The sequence below is a fragment of the Eptatretus burgeri genome, chromosome 5 (genome assembly GCF_056783735.1).
Source record: "Eptatretus burgeri isolate ZD-2024b chromosome 5, Ebu_testis_v1, whole genome shotgun sequence".
Classification (NCBI taxonomy): domain Eukaryota; kingdom Metazoa; phylum Chordata; class Myxini; order Myxiniformes; family Myxinidae; genus Eptatretus; species Eptatretus burgeri.
The window spans coordinates 16,852,306-16,867,305 of record NC_140965.1 but is presented as its reverse complement, the minus strand read 5'-3'; the positions used below and the strand labels follow the sequence as shown (position 1 = coordinate 16,867,305).

The 15,000-nt window shown below is 45.9% G+C and overlaps 1 protein-coding gene across 9 annotated transcripts in view; it reads left to right on the top strand.

Moving 5' to 3' along the window:
- MED25 (mediator complex subunit 25) overlaps window positions 1-15,000 on the top strand; it is a 94,100-nt gene that overhangs the window by 12,292 nt on the left and 66,808 nt on the right. For 6 of the 9 annotated variants that reach the window (XR_015058058.1, XR_015058057.1, XM_085880845.1 and 3 more), the window contains 4 exons: window positions 24-148; window positions 5,802-5,900; window positions 14,570-14,690; window positions 14,892-15,000. The exon at window positions 14,892-15,000 is cut by the window's right edge and continues 45 nt beyond it. Coding sequence is in view for 7 of the 9 variants with exons in the window: in XM_085880845.1 (XP_085736971.1) it covers window positions 24-148; window positions 5,802-5,900; window positions 14,570-14,690; window positions 14,892-15,000 (454 nt within the window). In the remaining 2 variants the exon portion in view is untranslated. Of the gene's footprint in view, window positions 1-23; window positions 149-5,801; window positions 5,901-8,352; window positions 8,455-14,569; window positions 14,691-14,891 lie in introns of those variants that run through there. The other 3 variants (XM_085880847.1, XM_085880848.1, XM_085880851.1) reach the window with 2 other exon arrangements.

Here is a 15,000-nt window from a genome sequence, read left to right as displayed (position 1 = left end):
CACTGCTTGTTGCTGTTCCGCAGTATGGAGGCACCCAGTATAACCTCGTGGTTTTCCACACGGTGGATCGAGCACCAGATGCATACGTGCAGTGCTTCGCGCCGACCAGTAGTGCTCATGAGTTTGTACGCTGGCTTGACAGTATTCGGTATGCCCGGAATATCCCATATGCCTACACTTTTGTGTACTTGTTACCATTTGCACTTGCATGCCTCCTTTCTTAACCGTCTGTCTGCTTTGTATCCTTTAGCTGGTATCTTGCAGTTTGGGGTTCCACCCGAAAGACAGGCTGCAAACCCGTCAGTGTAGATTTGGGTGGACTCTGTTTTATTTTACATCGTCACATTGCTTTTCTAACCCAGCTTATGTGTGGGTTATGGCTAAGGATGCACAGCGAGTTGACATGGGAACAATGCTGTTTTGTTTGCTCGTACTGGGATAAAGTGCACCATCATGGCAGGATCACTGGTTGAAACTACATTGATGGCATTTGTTAAAGGTCATCCTCATCTAAGACTGATGGATGACCTTGCCATGTATCACATGCAAGATGAGGATGTCAGGAAATCTCACCATGCCCAGAAAACAAAATTCCCTTTCTAATGTCCTTTTCTTAATGCAACAAATGGTAAGTCAAAAGCAAAAAACTCTTCATGGTCACAAGTCTTTACTGCTGTCCTGGAACCTGGAACTAGAGCCACAAGAAAATGTGCCACATTCCTATGTTCTGTGTTAATTGACCTCCATTGATGAACTTTAAGGATTAGCATTTTTGCAGTTGAACACACTGCTTCCTCACATTAATAGTGCATTTGAGTTTGCTTTCAGATGTCAGAAATTGTTCACAATATCCTTTTTTAAATTTGAATGATACATTTCTATAAAAGATTGTTTCACCTCCTTTCTGCTGCACCCATCACTCTGCCTCCCTCCCATCACTCTGCCTCCCTCCCGCCCATCTCCGCCGCCGCTCCCCCTCCTGCCCGTCTCTGCCGCTGCTCCCCCTCCCGCCCGTCTCCTCCGCCGCTCCCCCTCCTGCCCGTCTCCACCGCCGCTCCCCCTTCCCGCCCGTCTCCGCCGCCGCTCCCTCCCACCCGTCTCCGCCGCCGCTCCCCCTCCCGCCCGTCTCCGCCGCCGCTCCCCCTCCCGCCCGTCTCCGCCGCCGCTCCCCCCCGCCCGTCTCCGCCGCCGCTCCCCCTTCCCGCCCGTCTCCGCCGCCGCTCCCCCTTCCCGCCCGTTTCCGCCGCCGCTCCCCCTTCCCGCCCGTTTCCGCCGCCGCTCCCCCTCCCCGCCGCCGTTCCCCCTCCCGCCCGACTCCGCCGCCGCTGCCCTTTCCGCCTGTCTCCACGCCACTCCCCCTCCCTCCTGCCCATCTCTGCCACTGCTCACCCTCCTTCCCTCCCGCCCAGCTTCGATCTTCTTCGGACATATCCCAAAAAAATCCTTGTTCTGGTTTGTTTGTTCCTTTTGTAGCAAGTGGGTGCTATAGAAATGGTGTAGTGGTTCAACCCATATAAATTATATTTCTACAGTGCCCATAGAAAGTCTATACCCCCTTTCAAAATTTTCACCTTTTGTTGCCTTGTAGCTTGAAATTAAATTGCATTCAATCAGACTTTTCCACTTTTATTTACACATCGTAACCTACAACTTCCAAGTGAAAAAAAATTCTGCAAATTTCAGAAAATTAATTAAAAACACAAAACTAGAATACCTTGGTTGGATAAGTGTCCATTCCCCTGAGTTACTTGGTGGAAGCATCCTTGACAGAGATTACAGCTTCTACTTTGCACACCTTGATTGGGTAATATTTGCCCATTATTCTGTACAAAACTGTTCAAGCTCAGTCAAGTTGCGTGCAGAGCGTTGATGGACAGCAATCTTCAAGTCATACCACAGATTTTCGATTGCATTTAGGTCGGGGTTCTAGTTGGGCCGCTCAAGGATATTTATCTTTTTGTTCCTTAGCCACTCCATTGTAGCTTTGGCTGTGTGCTTCGGGTCATTGTCATGCTGAAAGGTAAACTTCCGTCCCAATTTCAGCTTTCTTGAAGAGGGCAGCAGGTTCCCCTCTCGGATTTTCTGTCTTTTGCTCCATCCGTTTTCCCTCTATCCTGACAAGTGCCCCAGTCCCTGCTGATGAGAAACATCCCCATAATATGATGCTGCCACCACCATGCTTACAGAAGGGATGGTGTTCTTTGGGAGATGTGATGTGATGTGCTGTGTTGGGTTTGTGCCAAATGTAATGTTTTTCATTACATTTGTGCCATTTCATTACATAAAAAGGTTTACATTACATTACATCATTTACATTACATTACATTTACAATTACATTACATTACATCATTTCATTACATAAAAAGGTTTGTGCCAAATGTAATGTTTTTCATGAAGGCCAAAAAGTTCCATCTTAGTTTCATCACACCACTAAATTTTTCACCACTTGGCTTCAGAATCTCTGGATTGGTGTTTTGCATACCTCGAACAGGACTCAACGTGGGCTTTTTTGCATAATGGCTTCCTTGTTGCCATGCTTCCATACAGGCCAGACTTGTTTCGTGCTTGGGTATTGTTGTGGTGCACACAGTGACCAGTCGTTGCCCTAAAAGCATGTAGCTCTTTCAAATTTGCCATTGGCCTTTTGGTGGCCAATCTGATCAGTCTCCTCCTTGCTTGGTCATCCATTTTGTAGGGACGACCTGATATAAGCAGGGTCTTGGTGGTACCATATGCCTTCCACTGCTTAATGATTGTCTTGACTGTGCTCCAAGAGATATTCAACGCCTTTGAAATATTTTTATGTCCATTCCCTGATCTGTGCCTTTTCACAACTATATCCTGGAGGTGTTTTGAAAGCTCCTTGGTACTCATGGTTGAGTCTTTGTTGTGAAATGTACGGACCAGCAGAAGAAACCTACAGGAACAGCTAATTTTATTCTGAAACTAGAAGGGCACTCAGTAGAGCGCATACCTCCACCACGCAATGCCTGATCCAGAAGAACATATCAGGCCGAATACATTTTTGAAATAGCATGCTGTACTGTATATCGTTTTTGGCCCTATCTCTCAATGGTGAATAATGGCTTTAAAAATTCTGAGTTGGATTCTGATCTGGATCTTCACCAAAATTGAATCAGTTTGTCCTTGTCACACACCCAACCTGTCCACAAAATTTAATCTGGATCCATCCATAACTTTTTGAGATATCCTGCACACAATCAGAGAGAGAGAAAGAGAGGAGTGAAAACATAACCTCCTCCACCTTTGGTGGAAGAGGTAATAATCAGAATCACTGTTCTTGAACACAGGTGGAAGCCAATTAACTTGGTGTGTCATTTTCAAGGTGATTGGTTACACCTGAGCTAATTTACATTTGCTGTTGAAAGGGGGGTGGACACTTATCCAACCAAGATATTCGAGTTTTCTAGTTTTTCATTAATTTTCTGAAATTTGTAGAATTTGTTTTTCATTTGGAAGTTGTTGGTTACGATGTGTAAATAATGGTGCAAAAAGTCTGATTCAAAGCAATTTATTCCAGGCGATATGGCAACAAAATGTGAAAATTTTGAAAAGGGGTGTAGGCTTTCTCAAGGCACTGTATATATAGAGAGAACGCCACAGTGTTGTGGAGCACTCTGTTGATTTTTCGATGGGCCACGAGTGGAGTATTCTTGCAAAAGTATTTCACGAACGATAGCGAGCGAAATGCGACACGAATACTCCATGGGTTACGCATCTGATAACAAGAGTGATACACAACTCCAGTTAGGGTTTACATTTATGCTTCGATCCCTAATATTGGATGGAAAACAGCTCGGATCTTCAGTGCGAAACTTGCTCAATCGATGACGTCACAGTAGCAATTACACACTCCAAGATGGCCGCCACGAGTTTCGTGTGTCACGAAAGGAAATGACCAGCATATCCACTGTCCATTCTAATATATATATATATATATATATATATATATATATATATATATATATATATATATATATATATATATATATATATATATATATATATATATATATATCTTGTTTCGAATTCCCGCCGGCGGAAGAACGGCCACGTAACTCGAATCGCGGCACGTCGCCCACTGGACGGACAATTCTGTCGTGACCCTCTCGGACCAACGCCGGGAGCTAGTAGTCACGGGTGGGCCTTTCGACCTCACCACAATCGTGCCAATCGGCCACCCGCGTAGGATAGGGTTGTTCGCCAAACTCGACCTACCTAAGTACCCACGCGGATGGTAAACCAGGCGATCGTACCTCGCCGCAGGTCGACTCCGGACACCAGCCGCTTGGGCGGCCCGTTCCGTACTATCGGGATAACCGAGCGGTGTTATCGTCGACCTGGACGGTTCAGATTAATTACCGGGATGTTGCACCCGCTACGAACCCCTTACGTGTTGAAAGATGGAGGGTCAATAAAAAAGCAAAAGAGACGAAGCAGAGCGGGAACAGTTCAACAAGCAGGCATTTTATTCACACACACAGACAAGCACGTATATACAGCCATACAGTCAAAAATGCACATATAACAGTTAAAACAGTCATGCAACAAAAGCAAGTGCAGATCTACAACCGACTACGACCGACACACGGCAACACTTACGCAGTTCCGCTTCACAGACGGCGCCAACACACACATTTATACAAAAAGCAAAGGAAGGAAAAGGAAGAAAGAAGTCGCGACTTCCCTTTTATGGCTGGTGAGTCCCTCTCCCGCGACCGTCAGCGTGGTCGCGCCTGGCCCCGACCTCTCTCGCGGCCGGCGAACCATCTCCGGCACTCCCCGTCCGGACGCGCAGGTCCACCTCACTACTGGCGCTCCCGCGTCTCCCGTCCGTGCCTTCGTGACAGGGCCGCTCGCCAAGGCGCGGGCGCAGGACCTCTTCCCGAAGACCAATTCTCCACAAAAACCAACCAGACCACCAGCCAAGACGAAGAGGAAGAGGCGGTAGAGGAAGAGGCTCAAGAGGAAGAGGCGACAGAGCGCCCTGCCCGTGTCCGTTTTTATAGCGCCGGGCTCCACCCTTCGCCCTGCCCCGTTCTCGGCTCCACCTTCCTTCGAGAGGGTTCCCGAAAAGGGCGTTCCCTCACGCTCTCTCTCCACCCCGCCCCGTGCGGGGGCCGGGGGAGTCAGTTTTTGGCTCTGGGCCAAAGAATTATTCCCCCAAAATGAGACCCATCCTTCACATGACCTCTGACCTTTCACCTGCATCGCCCCTCCTCCACTCCAAAGCGCGGGGAAGTCAAACGGAAGAAACAGGCGGGGAAACCTGTGCATCCTCGCAGTTCCCTCCTTGGCGCCTTTGTTTGCCGTTCGGAAGTGGACGTAGTGGCGAAGATGTGGTAGCGTAGATGGTGGAGGTGGCGTGGTTGCAGTGTGGTTGGCGCTGTGATGGGGATGGCGTGGTTGTTGAGATGCTGTGTGTTTGAAATAAAAGATAGAACAGAAAAATGGCTAACTGGAGGATCGCAGCCCGAATGGATCACATAAATTCCCTCTATACAACGGGTTTGGGTAACTGCACATGTACCTATCAAGATATCTCACCTGAGGGCCCTTTATGGTGAATGCAAATTTCCACAGCCGTAACAATATAAATATATATATATATATATATATATATATATATATATATATATATATATATATATATATATATATATATATATATATATATATATATATATATATATATATATATATATATATATATATATATATATATATATATACACACACACATCACCATCTCGTTCAACCTGTGGTAATGTCTCTGCAGATTTGTTGGTGGAGGCTGTGAAAGCTGTAGCCTCATTGCTGAAGGACTAAGCACAGCATTGCAAGTCTTTGATGATCTGAAGAAGATGAGGGACCAGATGTGAGTAAGCTTTCTGTGAATTTGCTCAACACTTGTGTACAATGAAGCGCAATACAAATTGTTTGGTCTGGCCAAGAAACAATTTGGTCTGGAGGTTGGGGTTTTTTTTGGAAGAATTTGTGTCCTCCAGTGTAGAGTTAAATAGTTTGAGAGTGCATTCGTCTGTGCTCGTGTTAGTAATTCTAATCAAACAACCATAAAATAAGACCAACCTACTCCCCTTTCAATATTTGCATCCTTTCTAATTTTTCCATAAGATCTTATCTGAAAATAATATCTGCATATATACCCTCACTCTCGATCTGCTTAAACTTAGTTACCATCGAGAGGCTGGATACATAAGCAAAGTCCACTACAACTTTAATAGCACCAATTAACCTCTCCTTGTGGCATTGTCTGCATTAAATTTACCCCTCTATACCCATCTCCATGACCATCCAGTCTCCACCAATCATCCTATCTATTTACCGTATTTTCACGACCAAAAGGCGCACCGTGCCAAAAGGCGCAGTCTCAGTTGTGTGTGCCGTTCCTGTATTTGACACACACATAAGGCGCTCCTCACGATAGGGCGCGGGTTTTATATGAATATCCTCTACTACGTACGTCCGCCGTACAACAACACACTCACACAAGCACACAAGTGTGCGTATTTAAAAATAGATCGGGAGCAAAATTGAGTTTGGTTGTGCTTTATTAAAGTATTAGTTACAAAAATACTAAAACAATCAAATACCGGTAATAGTCTTTAATCAAATCCATCGAAATCCTCATCCTCTGTTTCGGAATCGAACTGCGCTAAACCCAACCTAGCAGGTCCACCTTCCTCGCCGTCAGAGTCACTTTCTGCACCGTGCGGCTCCTCCGAAATGATGCCGGCTTTAGCGAAAGCTCGGACAACAGTGCCAGCAGACACGTTAGCCCAGGCATCAACAATCCAGTGGCAAACTGTGGCGTAACTCGCCCGGCACTGCCTTCCACCCTTTGTGAAGCTGTGCTCTCCTTCGGTCATCCACCGCTCCCACGCCGCTCGCAGCCTCACTTTGAACGGCCGGTTCACGCCGATGTCCAGCGGTTGGAGTTCCTTTGTCAAGCCTCCCGGAATCACAGCAAGCGTAGCGTTCATCTGCTTCACTTGTATTTTCACGTCGTCGGTGAGATGAGCACGCATAGAGTCATAAATCAGGAGCGAAGGTGATGCGTGGAAAAAACCACCCGGTCTTCTTACATACACCTGCCTCAGCCACTCCTTCATCATTCCCTCGTCCATCCAGCCCTTTTCATTTGCCTTGATAATGACGCCTGCTGGAAACGTCTCTTTAGGCAAAGTCTTCCTCTTGAAAATTACCATCGGCGGCAGTTTCTGTCCATCGGCGTGGCAGCCAAGCACAACAGTAAACGAAGCCTTCTCATACCCCGTTGTGCGTATCGCCACCGTGCTGGTTCCCTTCCTCTCCACCGTGTGACTCACCGGGATGTCGAACGTGAGCGGCACCTCGTCCATGTTGGTGATGTGGCTCGGCTGGATCCGTTTGTCGCAGATGTGCTTGCTGCAGTAGGAGCGGAAGTTTTCCATCATTTCTTGATAATACGCCGGACGTTGCTGCGCTATCGTAGTCCTGGTCCGGATGGAAAAATGGCACCGTTTCATGAAGCGAAAGCACCAAGACGGACCTCCGTGGAAATGTTCGATTTTCATTTCCTCCGCTATCGATACTGCCTTCAGTCGGATCGTGACCGTCGAAACGCTCCTCCCACTTGCTCTTTGCTCAACGATCCACTGCTCAAGTCTTTCCTCCAACTCTGGCCACCTCGCCTTGTTTCCACGGAAACTCAGCTGCGTCTTCTTCACCTGTCGCAGCTCGTTTTCCAGCTTCCTCCACTTTCGAACCATCGACTCGTTGATCTGGAAATTCCTCGCCGCGGCTCGATTCCCATGTTCCTCCGCATAGCTGATCGCCTTCAGTTTAAACTGAGCTTCATAAGCGTGTCTCTTTGCCATTTTCGGGGTTGTTAAAACAGCAATGTTCTGCATACCGCACATACCTGTTCTTTTATACATAAGCCACGCCCACATTTACCCCCAGTTCTAATGTTCACAAATACGTCCGCCTTACAATGACGACACACAAAGGGCGCACTGCACTATAGGGCGCGTCGCACATTTTGACAAAAATCTAAGACGTTTATATGCGCCTTATAGTCGTGAAAATACGGTACTAACTATTCCAATCATCCTCTCTTATGTCCCTCTCCTCCACCTTCCTCCTCAATTTTGGTGTGACCATTCTACCTACTATATAAATTTTAAACCCGCGTAACCACATTCGCCCTTCTTCCCGCACGTGCCCCAATTATGCAGACGTGCCTCTGTGCCTTTGAACTAAGATCGCTTAATTCTGCCCATCAACTGATATTCTCATTCTGCTTGCTTTCCCTCAGATAGATCCCCATGAGCTCTCAGTTTCATCTTCTACGGCAATTTCTGTTCATTGTTTATCAAGGCCCAAACTTCTGCTCCATACATGTGACTGTTCTTGTTACTGCCAAGAAAGTAAGATTTTTGTACATTTTTGTACATTTTGTACATTTTGTACATTTTTTTTTGTATATTTTTGCCCTCACATCATCGTTCATGAACCACCCCAGAAATGCATGACTTTATCTCTCATCCTCTATTTCTACCTCTCTCCTTTTCCTCCCTTTCTCTCTTTTGTTACCTCTTGCTGTTTCCATTTTTCTTTCATTAACCTCTTTCTCTGTTTCTGTTTATCTTTTGCTCCCACTCTCTCTTTCTCTCTTTCTCTTTTGCTACCCCTCTTTCTCTCTTTCTCTTTTGCTACCCCTCTTTCTCTCTTTCTCTTTTCATACCCCTCTTTCTCTCTTTCTCTTTTCATACCCCTCTTTCTCTCTTTCTTTCTTTCTCTTTTCATACTCCTCTCTTTCTTTCTTTCTCTTTTGATACCCCTCTGTTTCTTTCTTTCTCTTTTGATACCCCTCTCTTACATTTCTGAGTCTTCCAATTCAACACAAATAACCTATGCTGGCTCACTACTGTCTCCCCTGGAATCACCTAACCAACTATGATCCTACATCTTTACCTCTGCCTGATGAGAAAATAATTGATACTAGCCGAAACCCCATCACAGACGGATTCCGTTCATTCAACCATCCTCACCAGCTCACCCACACTCGAGGGACATGGACTGGACAGGGCGTGCTTGCCCCCGCCTACTCATCCCCCGCCCCTGCCCCATTCCCCCCCGCCTCCCACCTCCTGCCTTCAATTTGCTTCCCCCCGCCCAAAAATTTAATCACCCCGGCCCCGCCCCCACCTCATCACTCCCCGCCCCCGTCTCTTGATTCCCCGCCCCACTTGCCCCCGGGCCCCCGCCCCCTGTCCACCCCCTCATACTCAACCCCGCCTAATTCACCCCAGCCCCTGCCCACTCATCCCTTGCCCCATTTCCCCCGTCTCCCGCTTTCAATTTGCTTACCCCCACCCAAAAATTTGCTTACCTTCCCCCCCCCCTCTTCACTCCCCACCCCGTCTCTTCATCCCCCGCCCCGTCTCTTCATCCCCCGCCCCCGCCTCTTCACCCCTCGCCCCCGTCTCAACAAAAAGTGTTTATTCTGCTTTAGAGTTGAAAGTTGACTATTGCCACTATGTGCGATGCACTCTTCCAGGTACGAAGTCTCTTTCAGTCCAGGTCACAGTACCGAGAAAAACGTGACGCGACCGCTAGGAGCACAAAATTGGTCCTTCAGTATTAATATATCGATGGTTCATGTAAGATGTACTTCGAAAGGTGATCTTTACTTCTTCCCTCTTAAAAAGAACCCTAGTGTGATGCAAATAATTCAAATTCCTCTGCTTTTTAGCAAGCAACACGCTTTGCTAGCACATGCAGCGTAGGTCTATACGGTTCACAACTACAGTGCTATACTTTAGTATCCACAATTCAATGTAAAATATACCATAAATATAAAATTTAGTATCCACAATTCAATGTAAAATAAAATATACTTCGTTATTTGAAGACTATTTCAAAGCAGACAAACTTCAATGTTTCCCGAAACCTGCAGGCTTGGTTAAAACAGGGCTTGATGCATCGTCTGTCTGTGCCATTAATGAGTAAATATTGAAAGCTGCATGGGCAAAAGTACCATATTAGCTTGTGGCGACTGCGATGCCAAGGCTGGAGATTGTATTTTAAAATGTCCAATGCTCCAGGAAACCATTAATTTACTAATCTGTACGTTCAGTGAATGAACTATTGATTTGATGTTCGTTAACGTGCCCAATTTCGTTCAATCCTGTACTAATGCCGGCATAAGGGAACCCCCCTCCCTCCCCCCCCCCACTCCCACTTTCCCTCAAGTCCCCCTATCAAACGCATGTCCAGAACACCCCCTTCCACTCCCCACTACCCCCTCTCTCCCCCATCCTCAACTCTCTTCCCCCCTCCCGGAGTGTATTGCGACATGTGGTGAGGCCTTGCTCTCTCCTCGCTCTCCCCTCCTTCCGCAGTCTCTCCCACTTCCTAGCTCCCCTTCACTCACTCCCTCTCCCCTCCCCCCCCAATCCCAATATTCCTGTCAGCCAAGCGTCGGGTTGTATTTGCTCGTAGGAATAAGTGCATGCATGCATGCATGCTTGTATGTGTGTCTCCTCCATAACTCCAAAACCGTGAAACCTATCCACCCCAAACCTTGCACACATGCCAAGAGAACTCCAAGGGACCGCATGCATGAAAACCTGGGTGTTTGGGTTAATTTAAACGTCCCTTTTAAATACAGTTGATTGCTTACCTTCATGAAAGGCTTATTCTTGGTCAGCCCAACTTTACCTCACAGGGGTCTTTGCCACCATTTTGATTCAGCCCACAAAATGCCTTTCTTTGGAAACACGATCTTCTCTTACAGACTGATTGAAGTATATTATCGAAATATGATTTCGGACTTGAGGATCGGATCTGGTGGACAAAATATGGGTTGAAATGTGGAGTGAAATCTGTAAATCTTAAGAGATTACCAATTTTCTTACAACTAAGCGTATTTATTGAAGGAAGGCTGTGCTTAGTGTGCTTCCATATTATTCTCGGTAGTTACACAAGAACATGTGAAATTGCCAAAGGATTAAACTTAAACTTATTCTACTGTCCCTGCAATTATATCGAGTGAAGAAAGGATTAACGGATATGCCCAAGGTGTAACTTCATTGAGTGCAGCAAAAACAATTTTTTTAAGCAGGTGAAAGCTCCTGCGGCGCGAGCAGTTGGCATGGTGACCACTGCCCTGTTCTCCGTGGGGAAATTCCTGGGATTTGGAAGGCAAAATAAATTTGAGGATTAGAATGAGTAAAGCGAATGACGGGTTCAAGAGAGAATTGAAAAATGTTTTCATCGGCTGCAAGGCAATGCAGGATCCTCACTCCACAGCAGGATGGCCAAGAGGTACGCACACTCGCCCTAAGCTGTCTAGCCTTGGTTCGAATGTCAATCCAGCTATGAACTGTCATCCCGGTGTTTCACAGGCAGGGTGATGAATCAATGTGCATGTTCTCCCTCACATGGACATTAAACTGGGCGTCACATCTGCCGGAATTAGTTGCGAGACATTAAAGATCCCTTCGCAGTGTCCTTCGCTCTCTCTCTCCAGCAACCTGGCCAAATTCAAAATTGCTGATCTAACCGACAGGGGCACTGCATCAGCTGCACTGCCACACCCTTAGTCAATGATGCTACTCACAGCCTTGGGCTTCACAGGAAAAAAAAATATGACCAGACCCCTATGTATGGTATTTTATTTTGATAATAATTTCATTAATTTTCTCTTTGAAAAATATCCACTTTTTAATTCACTCCAAAAGTATCCACTCCACTCCACTCCAATTTTTTTTTTTTTTTACAAAACAAGCAATTTTGATCTGTGTAACCTTTTCTAGTTGTTTAGAGAGTGCGTTCTGATTGTCTGACTTGCTCATCGATTGAGCAAGTTTCACGCTGAAGATCACATCGTTTTATTGTTGGGCTGAGAATCGATCCTCGTTTTGAACAGCTCAAAGGCAAGTGTACTACCTCTGCAACATCCTGTTAGATCTTAACCTTCTACTCCATTCCCACCCCCACTATTAGTTTATCTTCTTCATGTCGTTATGTGCATAAGGCTGCTGAAGCATTTCCGTTGGCTCGGGGTTACAATCCTATATGGGTCTTTACACCGACACCTGATACTCAACCGAGGTGCACAAATTTTGAATTTGGTCACGGTGCCAGCTCAGATACTGTTCACAAAGGACACTGTGGGATCTTCAGCTTCCACTGATTAATGCAAGCAGGCAGGGTGCCCAATTTACCTCCATCCAATGGACGGCACACACACTGATGATGCCTCACCTGGCATGTGAAACATCAGCATTGCAGTTTATCCCAAGGCCGAGATTCAAACTTGAGCCAGACGAGCAGTGTGCATACCTCCATCAATCCTGTCAGTCCTCCTCCCCACTATGGAGTAGCTTAACCCCCTCCCTCCACTCCCCCTGGCTATTTCCCTTTCATTATTCCCTGTCCATATGGTCTCTTGCAAACAATCTCCTTGCTCTCTTCTTCTGAACAAAACCTCAACAGTCTCGCTTCCCTTTCCTTTCAAACTACCAATATTGCAAGAACCAAGACCCAAATCTCACGACATAAGCCCCCCGGGCCATATCATCTGTACCTTCTTTGATTTCAATCAAATTTTACTCGCCCTTCACTTAACAAGCTCCAAACACGTTTGATCGGGAAGGAGTTGATTGAATCCCATCGGCTCTGCAAAATATGGACCGTGTCTAGTTTTACTTGTTAAAGGGAAACTGACATTTCATAAACTAACCATTTCAAAATTCGATCAATCGTAAATTTTTTTTGCCTCTGCCGACGAAGTCATCGGGTTGTCCGTCCGTCCATGCATCCATGATAGGTTTTCATTGCCGTGATAACTTCAGAACGGCTGAAGGGATCCAAGTCAAACGTGATACAAGTATGTATAACGATGCAAAGATGAACTGGTTATATTTTGGCATCAAGGTGTCAAAGGTCAGAGGGCACGACAGGTTAAAAATGGGACACGTGAGAAAAGCGGAAGGGATTTAAATCGAACTTGGTACAAGTATGTATAATGATTGGATAATGTGTGTGGAGGCATATCCGTCGACGACGTGACATCGAAGAGTGCCGTTCTATGTCACTTTACATCGACAATACGAGAAATTGAACCAATAAACAGGAGATGCAACTTTTGTTGAATTTACCTGTGCAAGTTATTTGTCATTTGTGCAAGACCACGATTGGCTGAGAAATGTCATATAATAATTATCATAACCAATGTTCAGAAGTGCGCACACTCGACTCTGAGCTGTCCAGCTTGGGTTAGGAATACAGGCAGGTCATCCTCATAATTTACAGGCAGGGTGACGCATCAGTGTGTGTGTGCTGTCCCTCGGATGGATGTTAAGCCGGGAGCTCCGTCTGCCAGCGTTGGTTAGTGGACATTAAATGTCGCACGTTGTCCTTCACAACGAGTCGGTGAGTTCTTGCCAGCACCCTGAACAAATTACAAATTGCTGCCCACTCAGTCAAGTATCCCAGGCAACCCTCACCCGAGCAGAAGTGAAGTTCTCTCTTTATACCATTTTTGTTTTTATTGATAAATGGCGATGCTGTGCAGAAATGAGCCAATCTTTTTTCCTTAAGAAAGAAGAAGCAAAGCGTTGATTGGCAAGTTGCGTAATCGTGCAATCGAAGGTGTTTTGACACCGTCCCGGCTCACATCATCAACCGCACCAATGCTGTGCCAAACATGTTATTACAATCACATCTTACGATTGCTGTGCCAAGGAGGGGAAACGCCTAAAACCACTTGAAAGCATCGATTGTATGCTTTCATAATATCTGTGTTTTTACATTGCTAATCTGAAACTTAACAAGCGAATGTAACAGTCATGCAATGTACAATTTAAACAGTTTCGTTTTTCGTATTGTACTACCAATGTGAAGTGAGGATGTTGTTCGGGTCAGTGTGTCGCTATCCGCACTAGCAGTACTGATTGAGTACTCAGGTGTGCCATGCAGATTGTACAAGCATGAAGCATGAGGTCAAAGCAGCCATTCCTGCATTAAGATTGTCTGCTGTCAGGATAGGCAACACATATTTATTCTATAAGGATAGACAACCTCCTCTGGGTGTAAAGAAGCAGTTGCTGAAGTATTGACAAGTTCACTCTTCTTATTATTATTAGTTCGTATGTAGTAAAAGCTGCGGGGTAGCATCATTGGCTGAGGGTATGGCTGTGCCGCTGATGTAATGGCCTCTCTGGTTCAGGCAGGATTTGTAATTTGTTCAGGGTGCTGGCGATGACACCTCTTCACGGAGGACGCTGTGGGGTCTTTGACGTCCACCGACGAATGCTCGGTTCACACTTATTTATGCTTCGTCGGGAAACTGAAACTCCACTTTGATTTCCTTCTTTCTTTTCTTCTTTTGTTTTTTTGACCGAAGCAGTATAGGTGTACGCATGTTGACCTATTATAGTCATGAACCCAGCAGCCATTGGTTCCTTACTATGTTATAGTTCTGAATTTGATTATGCTATAACATTGCTGGTATTTGTCTTGTTGTGTACGCAGTGGCACAACACACAAAGTGTGTGTGTTGGTGTGCAACTCTCTTCCATACATGCTGCCAGCAGTGGAGAGTTCAACATATTCGGGGCTCTCTGTGGACCAGCTCGTCATGAAGATTGGAGAGGTAAAGCTATTTGCACACGTTGCTGATTATTATTATTATTATTGTCATTATCATTATTTTTATAAATTCCATATCACTTACCAGTCCTCTTTTTAAAACACTAGGGTGTTGCTTCGCCATCACTGCCACATCACACGACTCAGAATGTTCAATTATTCCCAGTAAACAACACGAGTGTTCAGAATGGTTTGTGTGTGCCAGCGTGGGATCCATTTCTCAGTGATCTCTCCACGGAGAATGCCTGCTCTGCAGCATCTCTTTGACAAAGGTGGAGTGCCCGTGTCTGAGGCTGCACTCAAAATGTACTATC